This window comes from Vespa crabro, chromosome 8, assembly GCF_910589235.1.
Source record: "Vespa crabro chromosome 8, iyVesCrab1.2, whole genome shotgun sequence".
In the NCBI taxonomy this organism is placed as follows: domain Eukaryota; kingdom Metazoa; phylum Arthropoda; class Insecta; order Hymenoptera; family Vespidae; genus Vespa; species Vespa crabro.
Genome location: NC_060962.1, coordinates 1,121,413 through 1,141,762, shown reverse-complemented (window position 1 = coordinate 1,141,762; position 20,350 = coordinate 1,121,413). Strand labels below are relative to the sequence as shown.

General features: G+C 31.7%; 1 protein-coding gene across 8 annotated transcripts in view; it reads left to right on the top strand.

The window, feature by feature from the left end:
* Nucleotides 1–659: 659 nt before the first annotated feature.
* The window catches only part of LOC124425866 (lymphocyte antigen 6D), a 67,778-nt gene continuing 48,087 nt past the window's right edge, over nt 660–20,350 (top strand). Inside the window, exons 1-3 of one of the 8 annotated variants that reach the window (XM_046966861.1) lie at nt 690–798; nt 1,229–1,253; nt 1,389–2,084. In XM_046966861.1, coding sequence (XP_046822817.1) covers nt 2,024–2,084 — 61 coding nt within the window. In that variant the 5' untranslated portion in view covers nt 690–798; nt 1,229–1,253; nt 1,389–2,023. Of the gene's footprint in view, nt 799–1,083; nt 2,085–2,960; nt 3,125–20,350 lie in introns of those variants that run through there. The other 7 variants (XM_046966860.1, XM_046966862.1, XM_046966864.1 and 4 more) reach the window with 7 other exon arrangements.

The following is a 20,350-nucleotide window of genomic DNA, read 5'->3' as shown; positions in this document are numbered from 1 at the left end:
TCCAGTAAATATATAATCAAAATACTTCCTATATTCCCTATAACTAAATTTTTGTATACGGTTTCGAATGTTATATTCGATTAAATAAATCGAAAATCAAGTGATCGATCAAAATAATTTAAAATAAATTAAATTAATTGGAGATAAGAATATGAAAAGAGAAACGGAACGATATTTAAGCAAGTTAAAAATATGACCATTCTATCATATATTTAAAATAAAATTAATATCGTAAATTTTAAAATAAAAACTAATTTTAAATTTGAATATTATATTTGATTAAAATTAATCGAAAATAAAATGGTCGATCGAAATAATTAAAAATAAAATGATCGGGCGAAATAATTGAATATAAATTAAATTAATCGAAAATAAGAGTATGGAAAGAAAACCGAAATGTTGCAAATTGAAAATGTAACTATTTCATTGTACAGTCGTATATATTCGAAAGGGAAGAAGGTCGGAATGATGGTACAATTAAATTTTAAAATAAAATCTAATTGTAAATTCGAATGTTATATTCGATTAAATTAATTAAAAATAAATTAAATTAATTGAAAATGAGAATATGGAAAAAGAAATAAAACGATGTCCAAGCAAGTTGAAAAGGTGACCATTCTATCGTACCGTCGCGCATGTACGGAAGGGAAGAAGGAAGGATCGCGCGCGCGACGCCGCGGATAGAAGCTGAGAGGAGGAGCGGCGCGTCACGTCGCCACTACCGCAGCAGCATAACGTGCAAAGTCAGTTCGACGGCGGCGCCGCATCGGACGACGTATACGCTCGAGAAGACGCTCAGTGTGCACGGCTTTCTATTTTATATATATATATATATATATATATATATATATATATATACATACATATATATATATATATAACATACAACATATATAATATATATATATATATATGCATATATATACGCATACATATATACATATATGTATATTAATATGTATATATATATGTATACATATATATATTAAAAAAGAGAGCCGACGATAAAAAGAAGAAGAAGAAGGAGAAAGAGGAAGAAAATATAAAAAAAAGAAAAGAAAAAAGAGAGAATCTCTTCCCGATTCGTTTTACTTATCTCTCTCTCTCTCTCTCTCTCTCTCTCTCTCTCTCTCTCTCTCTCTCTCTTTTTGTCTTTTTTCTCTTTTACACGCTTTATCATTTTCTATCTTTTTCTCTTCTTCTCTTCGTCATTGTCATCATCAATAAGGTGCGCGTTCTTGAAGAGAAACTTCGTAAGGAGAGATTTCGATATAATCGTTTCTTTTCAAATATATTCTCTCTCTCTCTCTCCTTCTCTCTCTTTCTCCTATCTTTTTCACTTTGTCTACATTTATCTCTTTCTCCCTCACTCTTTCGCTCTTTTATAGAAGATCTTGATCTCGATCGAAATAGTATAATTTGATAGAGAGACAAAAAGGGACTATTTCATCTGGTATATATTTGGAGAGGAGGAAGAAAGAAGGAAAAAAGGAAGGAAAATAAGAAGAAGAAGAAGAAGAAGAAGAAGAAGAAGAAGAAGAAGAAGAGGAAGAAGTGGAGAAGAAGAAACAAAAGAAAAATAAATAAGAACTGTTCTTCTCTTTGCGATCCTTTACGTTAATTTTTTCGAGAGACGACGATCATATAAATAATTTTAAAAAGAAGGACTATCGAAAGGAGCGCTCAGTATTTATTCTTCGCTGTCGCGTGCGCGATCCAGCAGTGCCTTCCTAGCCTCCCTCTTTTTTCTTTTAAACGCGCGTGTCATCGCTTTTTACGATTAGTGAATTTCATCATTGCTGATAGAAATTACCGATAAAGACAATTCTGAGTGGGGTCAAAAACGAAGAAGGAAGGAAGAAGAAGAAAAAGAAGGAGGAAAGAAAGCAAACATTTACTTCTTTCGTGAAGGAAAAAAAAAGAAAATATTTGCGTGCTCGCAAGGATCTTTTTTTTCTTGTCTTTATTTCTATTTTTCTTGTCCTGAGATTTGCGTCCACGAAGCTAAATCACAGAAGCAAATATGTCTTCGTCCTCGAGGTTCTTCCCGCCGATTCTCGTTGCGGCGCTCATCCTCTGCGTTGGTGAGTAAAATTGATTCCCATTTTCTCTTTCTTTTTTTGCGATCGATTTCATTAAAATTATATTTTAATTTCCTCTTTTATATTTTGGTTTGTAAAATAATTATACAAGTTTCATCGGATGATCCCTTCTATCTTTCTCTATTTCATTTTTTTCTCTCCTCTAGAATTTCCAACGAATGCTTTCAATATAATAATCAATAGACATTTTTAATCCGATAATATTTTTTTTGCTTTTTTTTTTTTTAAAGAGCCCAATTTCTGATATGAAAATGATTAGTAAATGTTCAAAATTATTAGCAAAATTGGAAGATATGAGAAAAGAGACGAGAAATGAGTTTAAATTAGTAATAATAAGAGAAGGAGAGAAAGGGAAGAAGAGATCGTCGTCGAGATGTTGAATAATTTTTAAATTATGTTAATAACACGAGTGAAGGTATATTTGTTTCTCGACGAAGATGAATTTTTAATTAGGGAAAAGTGAAAAAAAAGGCCAAAACATTTTTTAATATAGCCCGACATAGGCATTCTTAATTTCTTTAGAAATAAATTTTCGAACCGCAAATAATTTTGATCATTATTGGATATTTCGGGGTTGTTGACGTGCTTTATACGTTCTGATGTATTTAAAATAAGCAGAAGGGCTTGCGAGGATGGTTTAAATTAGGTATAAAGGCTTGAAATTATGTTGAGTTCACGAGCAACGAGCTTTTTCTACGTTGTCGACTAATAACGAACAAAGGTTCGGCGCGAGCATGTAAACATCAGGGAGTCCTCTAATTAAGTTTTCCTTGACATCCAATTAACGCGAAACCATCGTGATACCTTCGATATGAGACCGTTCTCTCGATCTTTATTGATGGTCCTTTTATTTTTGAGGAAACATCGGACTTTCTACCCAGTCGTTCGTTCTTTATCAAATTTACAAGCTGAAACATCCGTTCCGTTGTTTCACTGGCTTCCTCATCAATGCGAAAATTAAATTCTGTGATGGATGGATATGGGTGAAAACGTTGGAATTACATGAGAAAGAAATTGAAAAGGTAAATCTTCATATGGAACGTTTGTGTCCTATTTTTCTCTCTGCTTTTTCTTATTTTTTTTTTGTTTTTTATATTTTCACTTGTTTTTAATATTAGAAGTGAAATCGATAAAGCGTGAAATTTTTATGAAAAAGAAAGAAGAAAAAAGAGAACTAGTCCGAATATGTAAATTTGGTAGCGTCGCAGGGTGCATGTGTATGTATATGTGCATGTGTGTACGTGTGCGTACGTGTTTTTTTTTCATATACAGAAAGGAATTGTATAATAAAATTAAAGCGTTATAGAAAAATGCGCGAGTATCCCTATCGTACGTAATGGAATCTGTTTTTATTTAGCGAATAGATATCTACGTATTTGTGTGGAAGATTATATGAGAAGATGAAAAAAAAGAAGAAAATATTGTGATAGACGAGAGAAAGTTAAAGAAAAAAGAAATAAAAATAGCCTAGTAAGGATTATCGTTAGAACGTGAAAACTTTCCGTAAGAATAGCGTTGAAGAGTAGGTATCGGTTATAAAAGAAGAAAGGATGAAGAAAAAAAAAGAGAGAGAGAAAGATATATATATATATATATAAAGAGAGAGAGAGAGAGAGGGAATTTGTAACAAAAAACGAATGCTCAAAATGCGACGAGCATAGTAGAAAGTTTCATAAAAATTTGCTATCGTAATGCTATTTTTCTTACTATCACGAAACTTTGCTTGTCTAATTCCTCTCTCTCTCTCTCTCTCTCTCTCTTTCTCCCTCTCTCTTTCTCTTTTATTTTAAAGTATGAAACGGCATTTTCCGAATAAAACGAAAACTTCGGAATAATAATGTGGTGTGTTTCACGAGACGAGAAAATATTCGTAGCTATTTTAAGAATTAACGAAAAGACGTTTATACGATAAGAATAAGTATGTACTTATTTATTTTTAAAACAAAACCTACAAAGGAGTTTCCGTTATCATGAAATAGAGTACATCATCGACATCTCGTTCTTTATTTAACGATTCTCTCTCTCCATCCTTTTTTTTCTCTATCACATATAATGCGACCTAATTTACTACTTTTATGAACGACGATTATCGTAAGTAATCTCTTTGATCGTATTCCATGATAAATCATTTTTCTTTCCCCCAATTCTCTTTTATTCGAAATATAAAGAGAATACGAGAGGGTGGCCGCGATGTTTATTTCTTTTTTTCTTCCTTCTTTTTTCTCTTTTTTATTCTTTTTTATTAAAATAGAATGCTTATGAAATTATAAAACTCGTTTACCGTTATATCGAACATCCATGTAGCCGGTTCGTTCTCTTTAACGGAGTTAATGGCTTTTACGCGCTATAATCGATTCCAACAACCTATCTTTTTTCTCCCTTTTTTCTTTTCTCTTTATTCTCTTTCTCTTTCTTTCACTCTAAATTATCTTTCTTTTTCTCACTCTATTTTATATTATCGATCTCAAGCGTTTTTATATATCGGTATATAATACTCTTACGGCGCCCTTATTGTTCTATTATAAAAAGAGTGAGGTGTCAAAGCATGGCGCTAAGGCGAATGCCTCCAACGATTTATCCTTTTCTTCTTTCTTAAACGTCCATTTTATCGTCGTTCACAACAATGAACAATACGAATTAGAAACCTTTTGCGTATTGACTTTACAGGTAATGAAGTTCTTTGTTCGGAGTCCGTGTGATTCATTGAAAAATCATATGCAAAAGTGATTCACCCTCGATGCACTCTTTCCGAACCTCTCGTATATTCATGTACAATGTGCCTGTTTTATCGTTAATATTTTTCTTCTCATGAAGGCAATCAGGTAATGGAAGTTTGTAAAAGGATGCCACGTTTCTGCCTTTTCCACACTTGCTTCATCTGTCCACACTTTTCTCATTCCTAGGTCACTCTTTTTCCCTTCCTCTTTATGACACGATGAATATGAAGCTAGAGCTATCATGATTTGCTCTCTTCCTTTTTCTTTCTCTCTCTCTCCCTTCTCTCTCTTTCTTTCTCTCTCTCTCTCTCTCTCTCTCTCTCTCCCTTCTCTCTCTTTCTCTCTCGATCTTTCTCTCTTTCTTTTCTTTTTTTCTTCTTTGAAGATTCTAATCCTGATATAGTGTCACTTCTCGCACTGAAATTATTCATTCATAAAAGCAATGAGGTAGTTGCGTCATGTAAATACATAACTTCTTTTTTTAAATATTTTCATATAAAGTTTCATTAGAATATTATTTTACTTTTTGCGCTAAAAATGAATTGGTAGAAATCCGTGACTAACTCGTTTTAAGCAACTTGAAGCGAGCTGTTATTTGAATCGTTTCTATTAGTTTTAAACAAATCGTGTAAAAAATGGATATTTTTACACTATTTAGATAAATGTAGATAAGATTAACGATGTATTAAAGTCATTTATTAATAATTTTTTATATTGTGATAAATTTCAAAACAATATGAAATGTGTAACGAGACATTTCTTATATTTTCAAGTAGTTATACTGCGTTTATTGTGTTTCGCACATATTTTATACCTTCATTAGGGCTTTTATTTACCTTTTGTAGATGGAATATTTCTACGAAAATATCTTCGCTTACATTGGCCGTTTTTTTTTCTTTTTTTTTTAAAGTTGACGAATAGTAGTACTACCTTTACTGTCGCTTTTAATTTTAAAATATGAATAAAAATAATACTTAGTAAAAATTAATAAGTATATTTTACTATTTTACTTTATTGTATAATATTCCATAAAATTAATAAAATTTTGTAATAAATGCAGTTCTCTGCATATAACGTGGTTGATTGCACAACTTGTTTATTTTAAACAATAAATACTACATGCATTGTACGTCATTTCCATTTTAAAAGCAGATAACACTTCAGAACAGATTTCAGCGTAAAAGGTTAATGAAATTATTGAAAACATTTAGGAAGATCCTTATGATCGACGCAGTAGACGCAATACTTTTTAATTCATAACAAATTCCTGAAAAGATTCAATGGTCGTGTATCATACTTGGAAGATATGGATATATAAATAATTCCGACATCTCATTATTATATCTATGTATGTGTGTAATATATATATATGTTACACATGAAAATGAACATTATATGTATTGCGTTGAATTGAAATTACCTCCATTCGCATTAATATTCTAACGGAAAATGAGGAACATTCAAATTATTAATCTAGTACAATTTTATTAAATCTTTCAATAATCGTTGGTCTATGCGAAGGAAAAAATAGAAAGGCAAGAAGGAAGGAAGAAAGGAAGGAACAAAAAAGAAAATAAAAGTTTTTCGTTTTTCATAATGGCTTGTTAGAAAATCTGGGTAACATTTTTAAATGGCGATATTTCAAACTCCTTATTAAATATTCTCCAATTAGATTTTTACGATTTTTGCGTATTCGAAAAGCAAAAGAGATTTTACAATTAGATGGAAAATAATCGAGTATCGTTGATAAGATTGAATCGGAGTTTGACGAAATGGTCGGACGAAAATTAGGATATTATAATTTATGGCTGTTCGTGTTCGTACATATCAGCAATGATATATCACTCGAATCTGGACGACATGGATAAGCAGCTGCGTAATCCAACTTGGCGCACGTGGATATCGTTTCTCGTATCCGCGAACTCGCATATTCTCGAGTGATATACAATATACATATCTATATACATATATATGTATATATATTATATATATGTGTGTGTATATATATATATTTATACACATGTGCATACAGTATGCATATATAAATACGTTCTGTTGTTAAGTACGTATGCATGTACATGCATAAGTATATGTCGATAGAATAGATGATACACATGCATTTGTATATGATGTATGATCGATTTATACATATAGTACATACATGTATACAGACTGTGCTTATTTCATATGTTTCATCGTTTCCCGTAGATCGCAGCTTCTATTGGCATTGTCAAGCCAAACTAGATGTAATGATTCCTATTTGAAACCTATCATCGATTTGGTTTCATTATGACATGATAAACATGGTACATGGTGGATATTATTATCACTTTCTCACGCGAACACGATGACAATTCATAATGAAGTGAAAGTTGATCGTTGCATAATGAAATATCTTTATGAATCTTCGAGAAAAGTTTTTAATTTTTTAGAAAAACGTTTTTACTATTTTCTTTTCAATTTTTTTCTTTTTCTCTGTGTATTAAAATTGATGGAATTAGAGAAAAAGGATCATGAAAGGGAACATGAAGTTTTAATTATTCATATTTCATTAGACTTCGTCTTTTTTTTTATAATTGCCTTAAAATCGAAGGAAAGGGAGAAAAAGAAAGATGAGAATTTCCATGTAAGTTCTTCAATGAAAAAGGATTGGCAATTCTTCAAACAGAGGTAGACATAGATAGATAAAATCGTTCTTCGTATTTGTCTTTTAAAGACAAAGATTTGAGATCATTTTTCATGTTTCAAGAAGCTTTTCCAATGAATCAAAATATCGCAATGAAATAAATACAAAGGGATGGCCAGAACCAGTTTGGTTACATCATATGATGAAGTTTCATCTTATTTATTCGATGTAAAAAGTTAACTCGCTATATCAGTGTAATGTCAAAACTTATTAAAATAAATGATAGCGGTATCAGGATTTGTCTTCGGGAAATATATAGATATGACCGGTATAAAAATTTCTTAAGATATGAATTTATGTATAGACATACGTATGTTATATATACATAGGGACATTAGTATACAACAAAGTGCTCGATTTGGTCGTGGATTGCATGAAAAAGTAATAAGAAAATATAAAACTATAGATACGAATTTTTCTCAATTTTTTTTTTTCCAGAGAAAATCCTCTCTTTTGTCTTTTCCCGAAGAATACGTATAAACCCTATAAACGTTTTTACTATCAATGTTTATATCGTTAGATACTTTAAACGGTGACAAAGTGAATGCAATTCTTTTCCGCTTTTTTTTCATATGCGTAACGGCACTATAGTAAAGAGAGCCATTCCACTTTGCTCTTAATATCGTTTCAAAGAATTTGGAGCAACGGGCCTCTTTTTGCGGAAGCTCTCATTGAAGGACACAGAAAGAGAAAGAAAAAAAAGAAAGAAAGAAAGAAAGAAAGAAAGAAAGAAAGAAAGAAAGAAAGAAAGAAAGAGAGAGAGAAAGAGAGAGAGAGAGAGATTCGCACAAAACTCAAGCAATTACGAGTCTTTTCTGTTCCTAGATGTATAATAGATCAATGTTCTGTATAAAAACTTTTCTTTATGTAATCGAAATATGATATTATTGAAAGTAACGAACGTTCGAAAAAAAATTATAGAAAAAGAAGGCGAAAATATGAGCGAATTTACGCTGTTGCATTGATTCTTTTTTTTAACATAAGTTTTTTATTCAACATATCAATGACGATTCTAAAATAGTTTAAATAATCTCAATCTCGTAAAAAACCTTTGAGAAGTTTGATCAGAATGTAGAAACAAGCATGTGACCCATTTGAATAAATATAAGATCGAATGGGAACCTGCATAATATCTATCTAACATCTTCGGAAATTTTTGTGCTGACTGAAAATGTTACTTTCTACTTTTATTTTTTTTTCCTTTCTTTTTAGCGTGATGACGAATTTTGATCAGTTTCTAACTTTGTCAGAGACAAGCTCTTCGAAATTTGTTCGTTTTCTTTCTCTCTTTCTCTTTTCTTTTCTCCCTTTCTCTCTCTTTTTTCTCTCTATCTCTCTTTCTCTCTCTCTCGTTCTATCTAGGCACTGCCATATCTCTCATTCGAAGTAACAAATTTTCGTTGGTTCGAGAGGAGTCTGGGGAGGATATGGACTCGTCGAAAATCGATCTCATGCGCTCTCTGTATTTTACGTCACGAGACGCCTTCGATGCTGACCTATTAGCTTAAAGTAATTTCCGTTCGATTTTACAGTTTACGAAAGTGCAGTTATCAGTGTATATCTATACCAGGTTTTAAATCTTCCATAAATCTGTCATATATATTTTTATTTTTACTGAGCATACTTCATTCAACTCAGATCATTCAACAACATATCGTAAAAGAAGAAAGAAAAATCTTTGAAAAACGTCAAAATTATTTCATCTTCCTCGGGGAAAGAACAAAAGCCCTTTCCTTTCTATTCCTCTGGAGGTTCTGGGCACGCGTCGGAGATAAAAAGTCTCCTTAAGCTTCGATAAAAGTTTTCCCTCGGTGGACGACAATAATTGATTGTCGTTGAGAGCACGAAGCACGTAATGAAGATAGTAGACGTTAAAAAACGACTCCTTGAAGAAGAGCGGAATGAGGAGAAAGAGATGGGGGAGAGGCTAACGGAAAGGTCCATTTCGACCATCTTCGACTTGCTTTTCTACTATCGTCGTCATTTTCGTCGTTTTCATATCTCTCTAACTCTCTCTCTCTCTCTTTCTCTCTTTCTGTTTCTCTTCTTCTTTTTCTTTTTTTACGTTCCTTGCCATCAGGGATTTCACCTCGATCTCTCATGCCGGAAACTTGATAAAACTTCCGCCAAGATTTTCTACATAGTTTCTGTCGTCGTACCAAAACTTTCCGTTGCAATATAATCTTTTCTTTGTCAAATCTCTTTCCTTTAATCTTCGACATGATGCACGGTACTTTAGGAATCACAGGAAAAAATTGACTTCTTCGAAGTTTTATATCTTTAGATATTTTTCGATGTTTAAGCTCGAATATCGATTTATGTGGGTATTAGCTTTCATCGGTATTATCTTCAATATTAATTTTTTCCATTAGTCTTTTTTTATTTTTTTTAGCTTTTTTCCTTTTTTTTTTAATTTACAAAGCAATAAATTTCATAAATTGCTAGATGATAAATTCAATTCTCCATCTAACCTTGTTTTCATCTCTTCAGATAAAAAATGTAAAACAATTACATTCAAAGTATCGTTATAATAAATTTCATTCGTTTCCGTTATACAAACAAAATTATAATTTTTTATTCCTTTAAAAAATAATATAATCGGTTAAATATTTTTTTCTGAAAAGGTTTATGAAAAGGAATATCTTAACTTAATCACATGAAAGAGAAACACATGTTCACATTCTATAATTTTTACTTGTCAATGCTTTGAAAGTTATCCTTTTGTCTAAATATGGCAATTTACATTCTGTACCAAACCATGTGAAATTAGGTGAGCCTTCCATTATTTGATCATTACGGATTTCCAATCTCTTATAATGTATTAGTTGAATATATCGTCATGAATATACCATCATCATGCAGACAATGTTTACTTTCATACTTCGTAGTTTTCATGCAATGCCATCCACTCATTTTCATATATATATTTAAAATATATAAATTTATCAGTAATTGTACCATTTCGAAGCTCTTACCTTTTTTTTTATATTCATAATTCGTTATATGCTACAATAAATGATAGACTCGAGGGAAGTATCGTTGCCCATGTTTTACAAACGTGGTACATCGTTATATTTTTTTATTTGAATTAACATCATGTACTCGATTTCCGTTAGATATTTCATTTGAAGGCCGTACTAAAGTTATAAGTCATATCGATCTACGTGTTCCGTAATTTTGAGTAAATTAAGCCAATTTAGTGTTTCTCTATCATCTTTCTTTTCTTTGTCTCTCTCTGTCTGTCTCTCTCTCTCTCTCTCTCTCTGTCTGTCTGTCTGTCTGTCTGTCTGTCTGTCTGTCTGTCTCTGTCTCTCTCTCTCTCTTTCTCATTACTTTATTCTTTTCCCTCAACACTTCATGGTTCGCGTGAATCGATCCGCAAGAATATTTCTCGTGAGTTTTCTCTTCCGTGAGCGTCAAGTCGATTGTAAGTACCGCGTAGAGATTGAAATATATTCCGTTTTAGACGAATTATTACCTATAATACTTATCTCTTATTATAATACCTATTTCTTTATATATATACATAGAATATTCACGTTATTACTAGCCAAAATGTTTTTTCTAAATGGTAAGAATTAGAAAGTGTTTTCTATGAACTATGTATGTAATGGTGTATAATAAATTTTTATATTTCTAACATTTTTCGATAAAAGTGATGCTTCAATGTTTTAAATAGGATGTTGCATATGTTTTTATATTGTATGAAATCGTATGTTAAGATGAATTCTTTCATGTGCTTAACCATGATCTTTGATATAATATAAAAACATATATAGCATTTCATTTAAAAAACTAAAGATCACATACATTTCTCGAAAAATATTGGGGATATAAAAAATTAATATACGTCATTATATAGCTTATAGAAAACAAAAAACCCTTTTCTTTCTAACATTTTTTTCTAGTATTTACTACTTATAAAAGAAATATTGATTAGTAAAAGCGTGAACACCCTACATAGTACACGCGATATTGTGTATAGGTATGTACTTACTTACAAGTTCTTTCATTAATGAACCCATGAGCTTGAAAAACATGTTTTGCTAATTAAAAGGAACAATAGAACATAGTTCGAGATACGCTTCCTTTATATTTTATAAAGTCTCATAATGTTTTCTGTTACGAGAAGAAGACTAATTAGAAGAAGACTAACACTAATTAGAATATTTCAATAAACAATTTTCGTTTTCACGTGAAAAAATTTTATACCATTTGTTTGAACGTTTAAAAGATTCTAAATAAGAAATAAAGTATATTTAACTGAGAAATAAAGTGTATAATCTATATATATATATATATATATATATATATATTTATATATTTATATATATATATATTTATATATTTATATATTTATATATATATATATATATATATATATATATATTTGCATAATATTTTAATAATTAACCGAACAAATTTCCAAAGTTAAATATTTTATTAATGGAACAGTTTGTATAATATAAATAGGTATACATTATAATAATAGGTATATATTATATCATGACCTTATCACGTAAAATTTTCGGTTAATAAAACGTTTTCATGTGTTTCCACGATGGCCAAGGAACGTTATCCACATTTTTTTTCTCTTCGTTTACTTTATCGTGAAGGGAAGCATGATTTACATGTACAATGAAAGCGGCTTAGTTAAAATTAGTATCACCATATATATACCAGCACGATTTTCTGTGCGCAATTTTTATTATGTCAATAAATACCGATAATCTCATAAAACACAAAGTCTTATGAAATGATTCGACCAAGTATTTTATTCTCATTCATAAATACTCATAACTTTCTTATATATACTTGAATTAAGAATTTTATAAATATTTTCCAAGCAATTTTATCGATATAATTATCGTCCGTTCGCTCACCCGAGCCTCTTATAAGAGCCTCTTTTCGTTCAGAATTCAATATCCACGTCATTTAATTATTCTCGTTCAGTGAATATGAGACCGAACGTAATATGGGATTTTTAGTCAAAATAATAAGGTCCTCGAAAAGGGTCACACATTTTAGCGTGACGTTTCTCTCATTTCTTGTTCCTTCCGAAGAGTGAAGAAGAGGGACAGAAAGATAAATAGATAGATAGATAGATAGGTAAATAAATAGATAGATAGATAGATAGATAAATAAATAGATAGATAGATAGAGAGAGAGAGAGAGAGAGAGAGAGAGAGAGAAATGGAAAAATGGAGATACTTGGTCATCGACACTAAACGCTTTAGGATGTATCCTCATATACAGAGGTTGAAGGTAGAGTGCGAAGGCTAATTTCCGGTTGAGCTCCCTGACCGAGCACGTAGCTTGATATTAATAACGTCTTTGTACCGAGGTGCGAGCAGCTTCTTTCAACACCTATATATTTCACCTTCGGTATATATATATATATACGACTTGGTGCCTTTTTTGTTAATTCTTACGCATGAAAGGGCCACCTTGGTCATGTTATATATGTATTCGTGTGTTACTTTAATACATCGACACGTTCACGTAGAACCTTGACACCTTTGTGCCCTCTGCTTCAAGATTTTGATTTTTATTAACTTTTTTTTCTGACGATCTACGTGTTTTTATTTTCTTTTCGATTATTTACCTTTCAATCTTATTTCACATTACATAGTTTGGTATTATTTTGAAACGTATTTAGAAGATATATATTTTTTGATAACCCGTCGTGTTGTACTTTTCTCTTTCTTAACTTCTTTTCAACAGAAGTCCTTGTTTCGTATAGTCTTGCAATGGTCGCGTCTGTTCGGACGTTAACAGTCGTGTTGTGGTCTTCTACCCGGCGAAAAGCGGCTTTCAACGACAGCTCTCGAGTGTTCTCGACGTAACTAGCGGGACTCTAAGATAGAACGTGCATCCTCGTGGAAATAATTTACATATGCACGTGATGTACCAGCAGTATATCCTACTTCTACCCTACATTCCTCTGTAATTTCTCTTTCCTTCTCCCTTCCCCTCCCTTCCTTCCTCTCGCTTTCTCTCTCTCTTTCTCTCGCTTTTACATTATATTCCTGTTTCACTATACACGGCCGACCTTTCGGAAATTTATGAATATCTTTTGAATTATCTAAAAAATAAGCTCAAATTCGTGGACGTGAGAAGTTCGTTTCTCTAGAAAGGTAAATGAAGCCCAATTGCCACCCGCATAAAGTATCTTTCTCAGCGAAATGCTAATGCGACGGTAAGCCGCGTATAATTTCTGTTTAAACGTTTGAGAGAGAAAGAGAGAAAGAGAAAGATTATGTATATAGATATAAATTTAGACCAATTTAAAGTGGTGGTGACTACCTTTAACTCGGATCAATGAAGGTTATCGTTAATTCGATCAACGATGAGAGTCTGACGATTCAAATTAAGCTTCTCTTCCTTTTCGCGAAAATTCGCGACTTCTCGAAGCGGATAACCTTTATAGAAATTTGCAATTCAACGAACGTCGGACTTTCGTTATATATACGCTAACACGAAATCGAGGCTTCATTAACGATTCCATGGACTTCTCTGTTTGTTGTTTTGTAGGAGAGAAAAAGAGAGAGAGAGGGAGAGAGAGAGAGAGAGAGAGAAAGAGAGAGAGAAAGAGAGAGAGAAAATTAAACACCGGATTTGGTCTTTAATCCTTCGACAATTTCACTTTTTTTTCGATATCACTACTACGACGATGAAACTCTGCTATGAATCGAATTCAACTTGTCCTCTTCCTCCTTCTTCTTATTCGTCTTCTTCTTCATCTTCTTTTTCTTCTCTTAACAATGAAACTTTACCTTTCTATGAGAGGAAATAATCATTGTGGCTCGCGAATTTTCTCTCGTTTAATTTTTCCCTTCTTTGTGCAATCTTCTCATAAATGTAAAATCAATATTTTTATCGAGCATTCATAATGATCCTTTGATGATGATGAACTTGTTAATGATTTACTTGGTACCTGAATTTTTGCAAAGAAAAGAGGAAAGATAACGAAGGGACGTCGCAAATGAAATTTGATTGTGTATTTCCATTAAATAAGATTTTATAATGAAGTATTATATATATATAGTTAGCTCGAAATGACAAAATGGAAAGAAATTTGATCGACTAATTAAGACAAATTTGTCATGATTAATAATTTATTTACTCCCAAAGCAGATGAGGAGACAAAGAGATAGAGATAGTTAATAGCTATATATATATATGTATATATATATATATCTATATATATATATATATATATATATATATATATATATATAGATAGATAGATAGATAGATAGATAGATAAAGAGAGAGAGAGAGAGAGAGAGAGAGAGAGAGAGAGAGAGAGAGAAAAGATTAACACTGCAATATTTTCTGAGCTAGTCGGGTGCATTCGAAGTTGATAATTAATGGACCAAGTTGAACAAGGCATTTACGTGTTATGAATGATCGTGTTATATTTTTTCAACGAAAAAACAAATTGATGGAAAAAAAGAAAAAATAGAGAGAGAGAGAGAGAGGGGAGAAAGGAAAAATAATAAATAAAACAAAATTGGCCAAATGAAACGGAAAAAACAAGGAAAACTCATCGAATACATTGGTATTCTGAATTAAGAAATGTCACAGAGTTTGCATTTCCACTTTGTTTTACGAGGCACAATGGTGCTGCGAAGACAGCGTTTTCGTGTTTACAAGCTTCTCGTAAAACTGAATACTTAAGCTTACGTTCGCAACATTCAGAGCTGGGATTCTGGGACAATCGTAAATCTTTCGCGTTGTTCCGAAGGAATCGTCGTAGGTACATGCGTATATGTATATGTATGTAATATAGACTAGCTGAGATTATATTTGCACTGGCTATCGTCGATGATTTTGAAAAAACTATTATAGAGACGTAATGATGGTACTTCATCTTTTTGACTTTATTATTAATTCGATATATATACATATATATATGATGGTGACACAATTTTAGTTTTCATTTAATTATTAATTAAATTATGATAGTAGTTTTCAATAAACACGTAATAAAGATAATTGAAAAAATCAAACATTTTTATCATAAAAAAAGGTGGAAAAAGATGACCACATTATTTAGTACATGAATTATGTATATAAAATCATTAGTGCGTAGACATAAGTTCGTATTTTGAAAGTTACTTGAAAAAGGTTAGCTATCACATATTCCATTTCTTAGAACATGACAGCATCTAAAATGCCTCGAGCATGTTTCTTTCTATTCTTTTTCTCTCTTTTTCTCTTTCTCTTCTTTATTTCACTTTTGCCACTCCGTTTTTCTTTTCTCCCCCCATTCCCATTGCTTTTTTTCATTTCAATGGACTCCTTTGGCCAGGCCTAAAACTTGCGAAAGGTCTACTTTCGCTTTGTCGTTTTTTCCTCGCGAACGACGACGCCGAGAAGAACTACAAAAACCCGGTTTCGCGTTAATTAAGCCAACCTTCCAACGAGTTGGTATTGTTGCCGTACACGAACGACCATTTGCATCTTTATGCCTGTCACCGTGCCACCTTTTTTCGCGACGTTGTGGAATATTTGACTGTCTCTTTTGCGAATTTAAGAAAGCTCACTCTGACATGAATAAGTCGACGTTACCTAGTCGATGGTATAAAACATACAAAAGGTAAAACGGATTCGTTTTATCGGGGACAAATACCGAATTAACAGCAACGCCGGGTATATATTTACCTTATTATTTATTTAGCGAGCTGCTTATTGATGCTCTTGCTCCGTTTTCCTCTACCGTGTATTTTATATATATAGGTATCTAATATGTATATAGATTATAACATGGATATATATTATGGACTTAGTTGGATAAAGTGACGAAAAGGTTCGTTAATTTGTATATCTTATTTGATTACGTTTATGTTTAAAGTTTGACAATAAATAATCTTCTAATTACAGTAATAATCTGAAATTTTTTGTTTACCTATATATTATATGTAATATATATATATATATATATATATATATATACATATATATATATATAAATATACAATATATACCTATATATAATATATAAATATATATAAAAGAAATATATATATGTATATAAATATACAATATACGAAAGTGGTCCGAAAAGTTTCCGACCTCAACATGAAGAAGGCAGCACTCGTCAACAAAAGTTAAAGAATGTGTTTGTACATCTTTTGAAAGGTACTCACTAAAATTTCAGCCATTTTGGACGCACAGTTGTTTAACAATAGTTTGAATGAATCGATGTGAGTGTTTTTGTGAAAATGGAAAGAATTGAGTATCGAACTGGCATTAAATATTTGTTTTTAAAAGGCAATACACCTACGCAAATCAAAGACGAGTTTAACGCTGTGTACGGGGACTTTGCACCATCATTTATCACAGTGAAATTTTGGGCAACTGAATTTAAACGTGGCCTTACCAGCTTAGGAGAAGATAAACGTTTGGGACGTTCAAAAACTACAACTACTGGAGAACTGGAACATCGTTCAAGTTCACCAAATGGTGCTAAACAACCGTCGAATTAAAATGACCTATATATAATAATAAATATAAATATATATACATGGTCTGAAAAGTTTCTAACAAAGATATATGACGTTTTTTCTTCAAATTTATTTTTATTTTTCTATTACATATCTTCCTTGTAAGTCTACACACTTCTCCTAGCGATGATCCCATCTTTTTAACTCGTCCAAATAGTACTCAGCGTCTTTCTCTGCAAAATAATTGTTTACCTGGTGATAGCCTTCTCATTTGACGAAAATCTCTGTCTTCCAAGCGCAACTTTTAACTTAGGGAATAAAAAAAGTCGCTTGGTGTTAGATCTAGTAAGTAAGGAGAGTGGTCAAGCGGTTCAAACTATAATTCATGGATTTTCGCCATGGCAAACGATGAAGTGTGAGACAGCGCATTGTCTTGGTAAAACAAAATTTTTTTTTTGCAAATGTGGCCATTTTTCCACAATTTATGCCTTGTCAAGTAATGATGCATAGTATGCTCCTGTAATGGTTTTACTTTTTTTAAGATAATTGATTAAGATAAGTCCATGATTATCCTAAAAAACAGTCGCCGTCACTTTCTCAGCCAAAAGAAGTTTTTACTTTTTTTGGAGCCAATTCTTCCTTCGCAGTCCACTGTTTTGACTGTATTTTTGTTTCTGGGGTATAATAGTGTATCCAAGTTTTATCTACAGTAATTAATCAGCGCCAAAACTCTGATTTATTGCGCCTAAACTGCGCAACAAAGCGTTGAAAATATTCATTCGAACATGTTTTTGGTTTAACGTAAGCAACCGCGGCACTCAACGCATGGACAACTTTCTTATGCCTAAATCTTGATTCAATATATGACAAACACGTTCTTTGGATATATTCATAGCCTTTGTTATCTTTTTCATTCGGTTGTGTAGCAACATTTGCTGAACTTGAGCGATGTCATCGTCAGTGATTGCAGTTTTTGGATGTCCCGAACGTTTATCGTTTCCCAAACTAGTATGGCCACGTTTAAATTCAGCTGTCAAAAATTTCACGGTGGTAAATGATGGTGCAGAGTCCGCGTATACAGCGTCTAATTCGTCTTTGATTTGCGTAGGCGTAGTGCCTTTCAAAAACAAACATTTTATGACAGCTCGATACTCAATTTTTTCCATTTTCACAAAAACACTCACATTGGTTCACTCAAACGATTGTCAAACAACAACTGTGCGTCCAAAATGGCTGAAATTTTGGTGAGTAGCTTTCAAAAGATGCACAAACACATTCCCCAGCTTTTGTTGACGAATGTTGCCTTTCTCATGTTGTGGTTGGAAACTTTTCAGACCACCTTCGTAAATTCTATATATATATATATATTATACAATATATATATACAATATATATATATATATATATATGTATATATATATATATATATATACGTTCAGTTTAAAGTTCCCCATGCAATTATTTATTAAAATATAATTCGTTTCAAAAAATGTTTTAGATAAATTTTGCGATAGACGTTTTTATAGAGATCACAAATTGTCTCTAGTCAATGTTTTTCTAATGAATTTTTGAGATTTCAAGATGATCTTCGTTTTTTTTTTTATGTGGAACTGTATATTTTTACTTAGAATTCCATTCCGAGACGAATTAATTGATCACAACACTTTGGTTTTTCAAAATAGTCAAGGTCATTTGGTACCTTTCAAAATATATCTTCATTCTATACTCGCAAATAGTTCCTTGCCATAGTTATTTGTCGATTCAATTAAACATGAGGCAAATTAAGAATACTTAATTTCTTGTTTTTACAAACAAAAAATTTTTTGTTAGCGTGTTATCAATATCATTGTGATTATGTTGATTCTTGATTTCAATGGAGATTAAATTTATTATGATTCATTATACGTCTAATGAAATTTTCAATATGATTCTAGATTTTGAGAGTATCGCCATAATGATAGAAAAGGTGCATGTAGTATCGCAATTAGGAATGTCTGCCTACAAGTTACATATATTAGGGCAACACTCAAGAACATGGAACTTTCATTTAAGGCCAGAATAAATCATTGCATTGATATCGGAGGTCGTTCTTTCGAATACAAGAGATAAGAAACAATTTCTGAACGAAAATAAATTTTGAACGGTACTAAATGACCTTTAACTATTTTGGAAGACCAAAGTATTATAGTCAATGAATTCATCTCGAAATAAGCTACACGTCTACTTAAATAAAAGTATACAATTCCTTATAAAAATAAAAGATTGATCCTCCTTCCTTCTCCCATCATAAAACAAGGTAAGTTTTATCTGAAACATTTTTTGAAATGTGTTATAGTCTTGGAAATAATTATACATACATATTTTTATATTAAATGAATATTAAAATAGCTCTTCCATATGAGTATTTTAACTGATTTCTCGAATAAGTAATAATATTTAAATAGGAGTAAGACATTAATGCTAGAATTTTCAAATTTTTATGGAGGAAGAAAAGTTCTTGTTATTCGTTTTATATTTATTATTATGTAAAACAAATCACGTATTTACGAATATTTCGACACTTTTTGAAATTGTTAGACACAATTGTTAGGCTTTTTTTTTTTATAAAAGCTAGCTTGATAAAATATCGTAAAAAGATTTATTTTGTTTTTCTTATCAGTTCCAAAGAAAAAAAAAATTTGTAAAGAAATCATTCTCGAAACAATTATTCAACTTCAAAAGTTGTTCTAATACCTACTTCTATGACTCACTGTACACAAAAATGGATATTATTGAATCGGATTGAACCGATTTCCTTCAGAAAATCAAATCGAAGTCGAAGATCGAAGATCGAAGTTTCAATATCGTTTATCATTGATAACGTATATATCTAAGCTTCGATAATATTTCACAGTTATTACTCGTAAGAAGATAAAAAGAGCACAAAAAGAAAAGAAATTGAAAAGGAATCGGAAAGGAAAGACATAGTAGGTACATACATATGAGTAGATCAATTTCGGGAGAGAACACTTGGTCGAGTCTCGATAAAGATGGATCGTTTTCGATTCTCGTGTGGTAACATTCTTTACTCTCCTCTTCTTTTTCTTCGTATTCTTCTTCAGGCGTTACGGTAGGTCGACGATGAAATGATGGAAAAAGATTTTTCGAGATGTTGTTTTCTTTGTAAAAGTTGCGAAAGGTTAGACGTGAAAGGAAAAGAAATAAAGATAGAAGAAAGAGAAAGAGAGGGTTGCATTGTTAAGCAAACTACCGGTACTCGAGTTCCTTGTATTACGTGCTGAAATGCTCGAGAAAAAACTGTGCAAACCTTTTCGGAAAAATAGAACAGCATCAGTAGAAACGAAGGGAACAGAAGAGAGAGTAGTTGCTGAGGAGACTCACCGAGAATTGCCT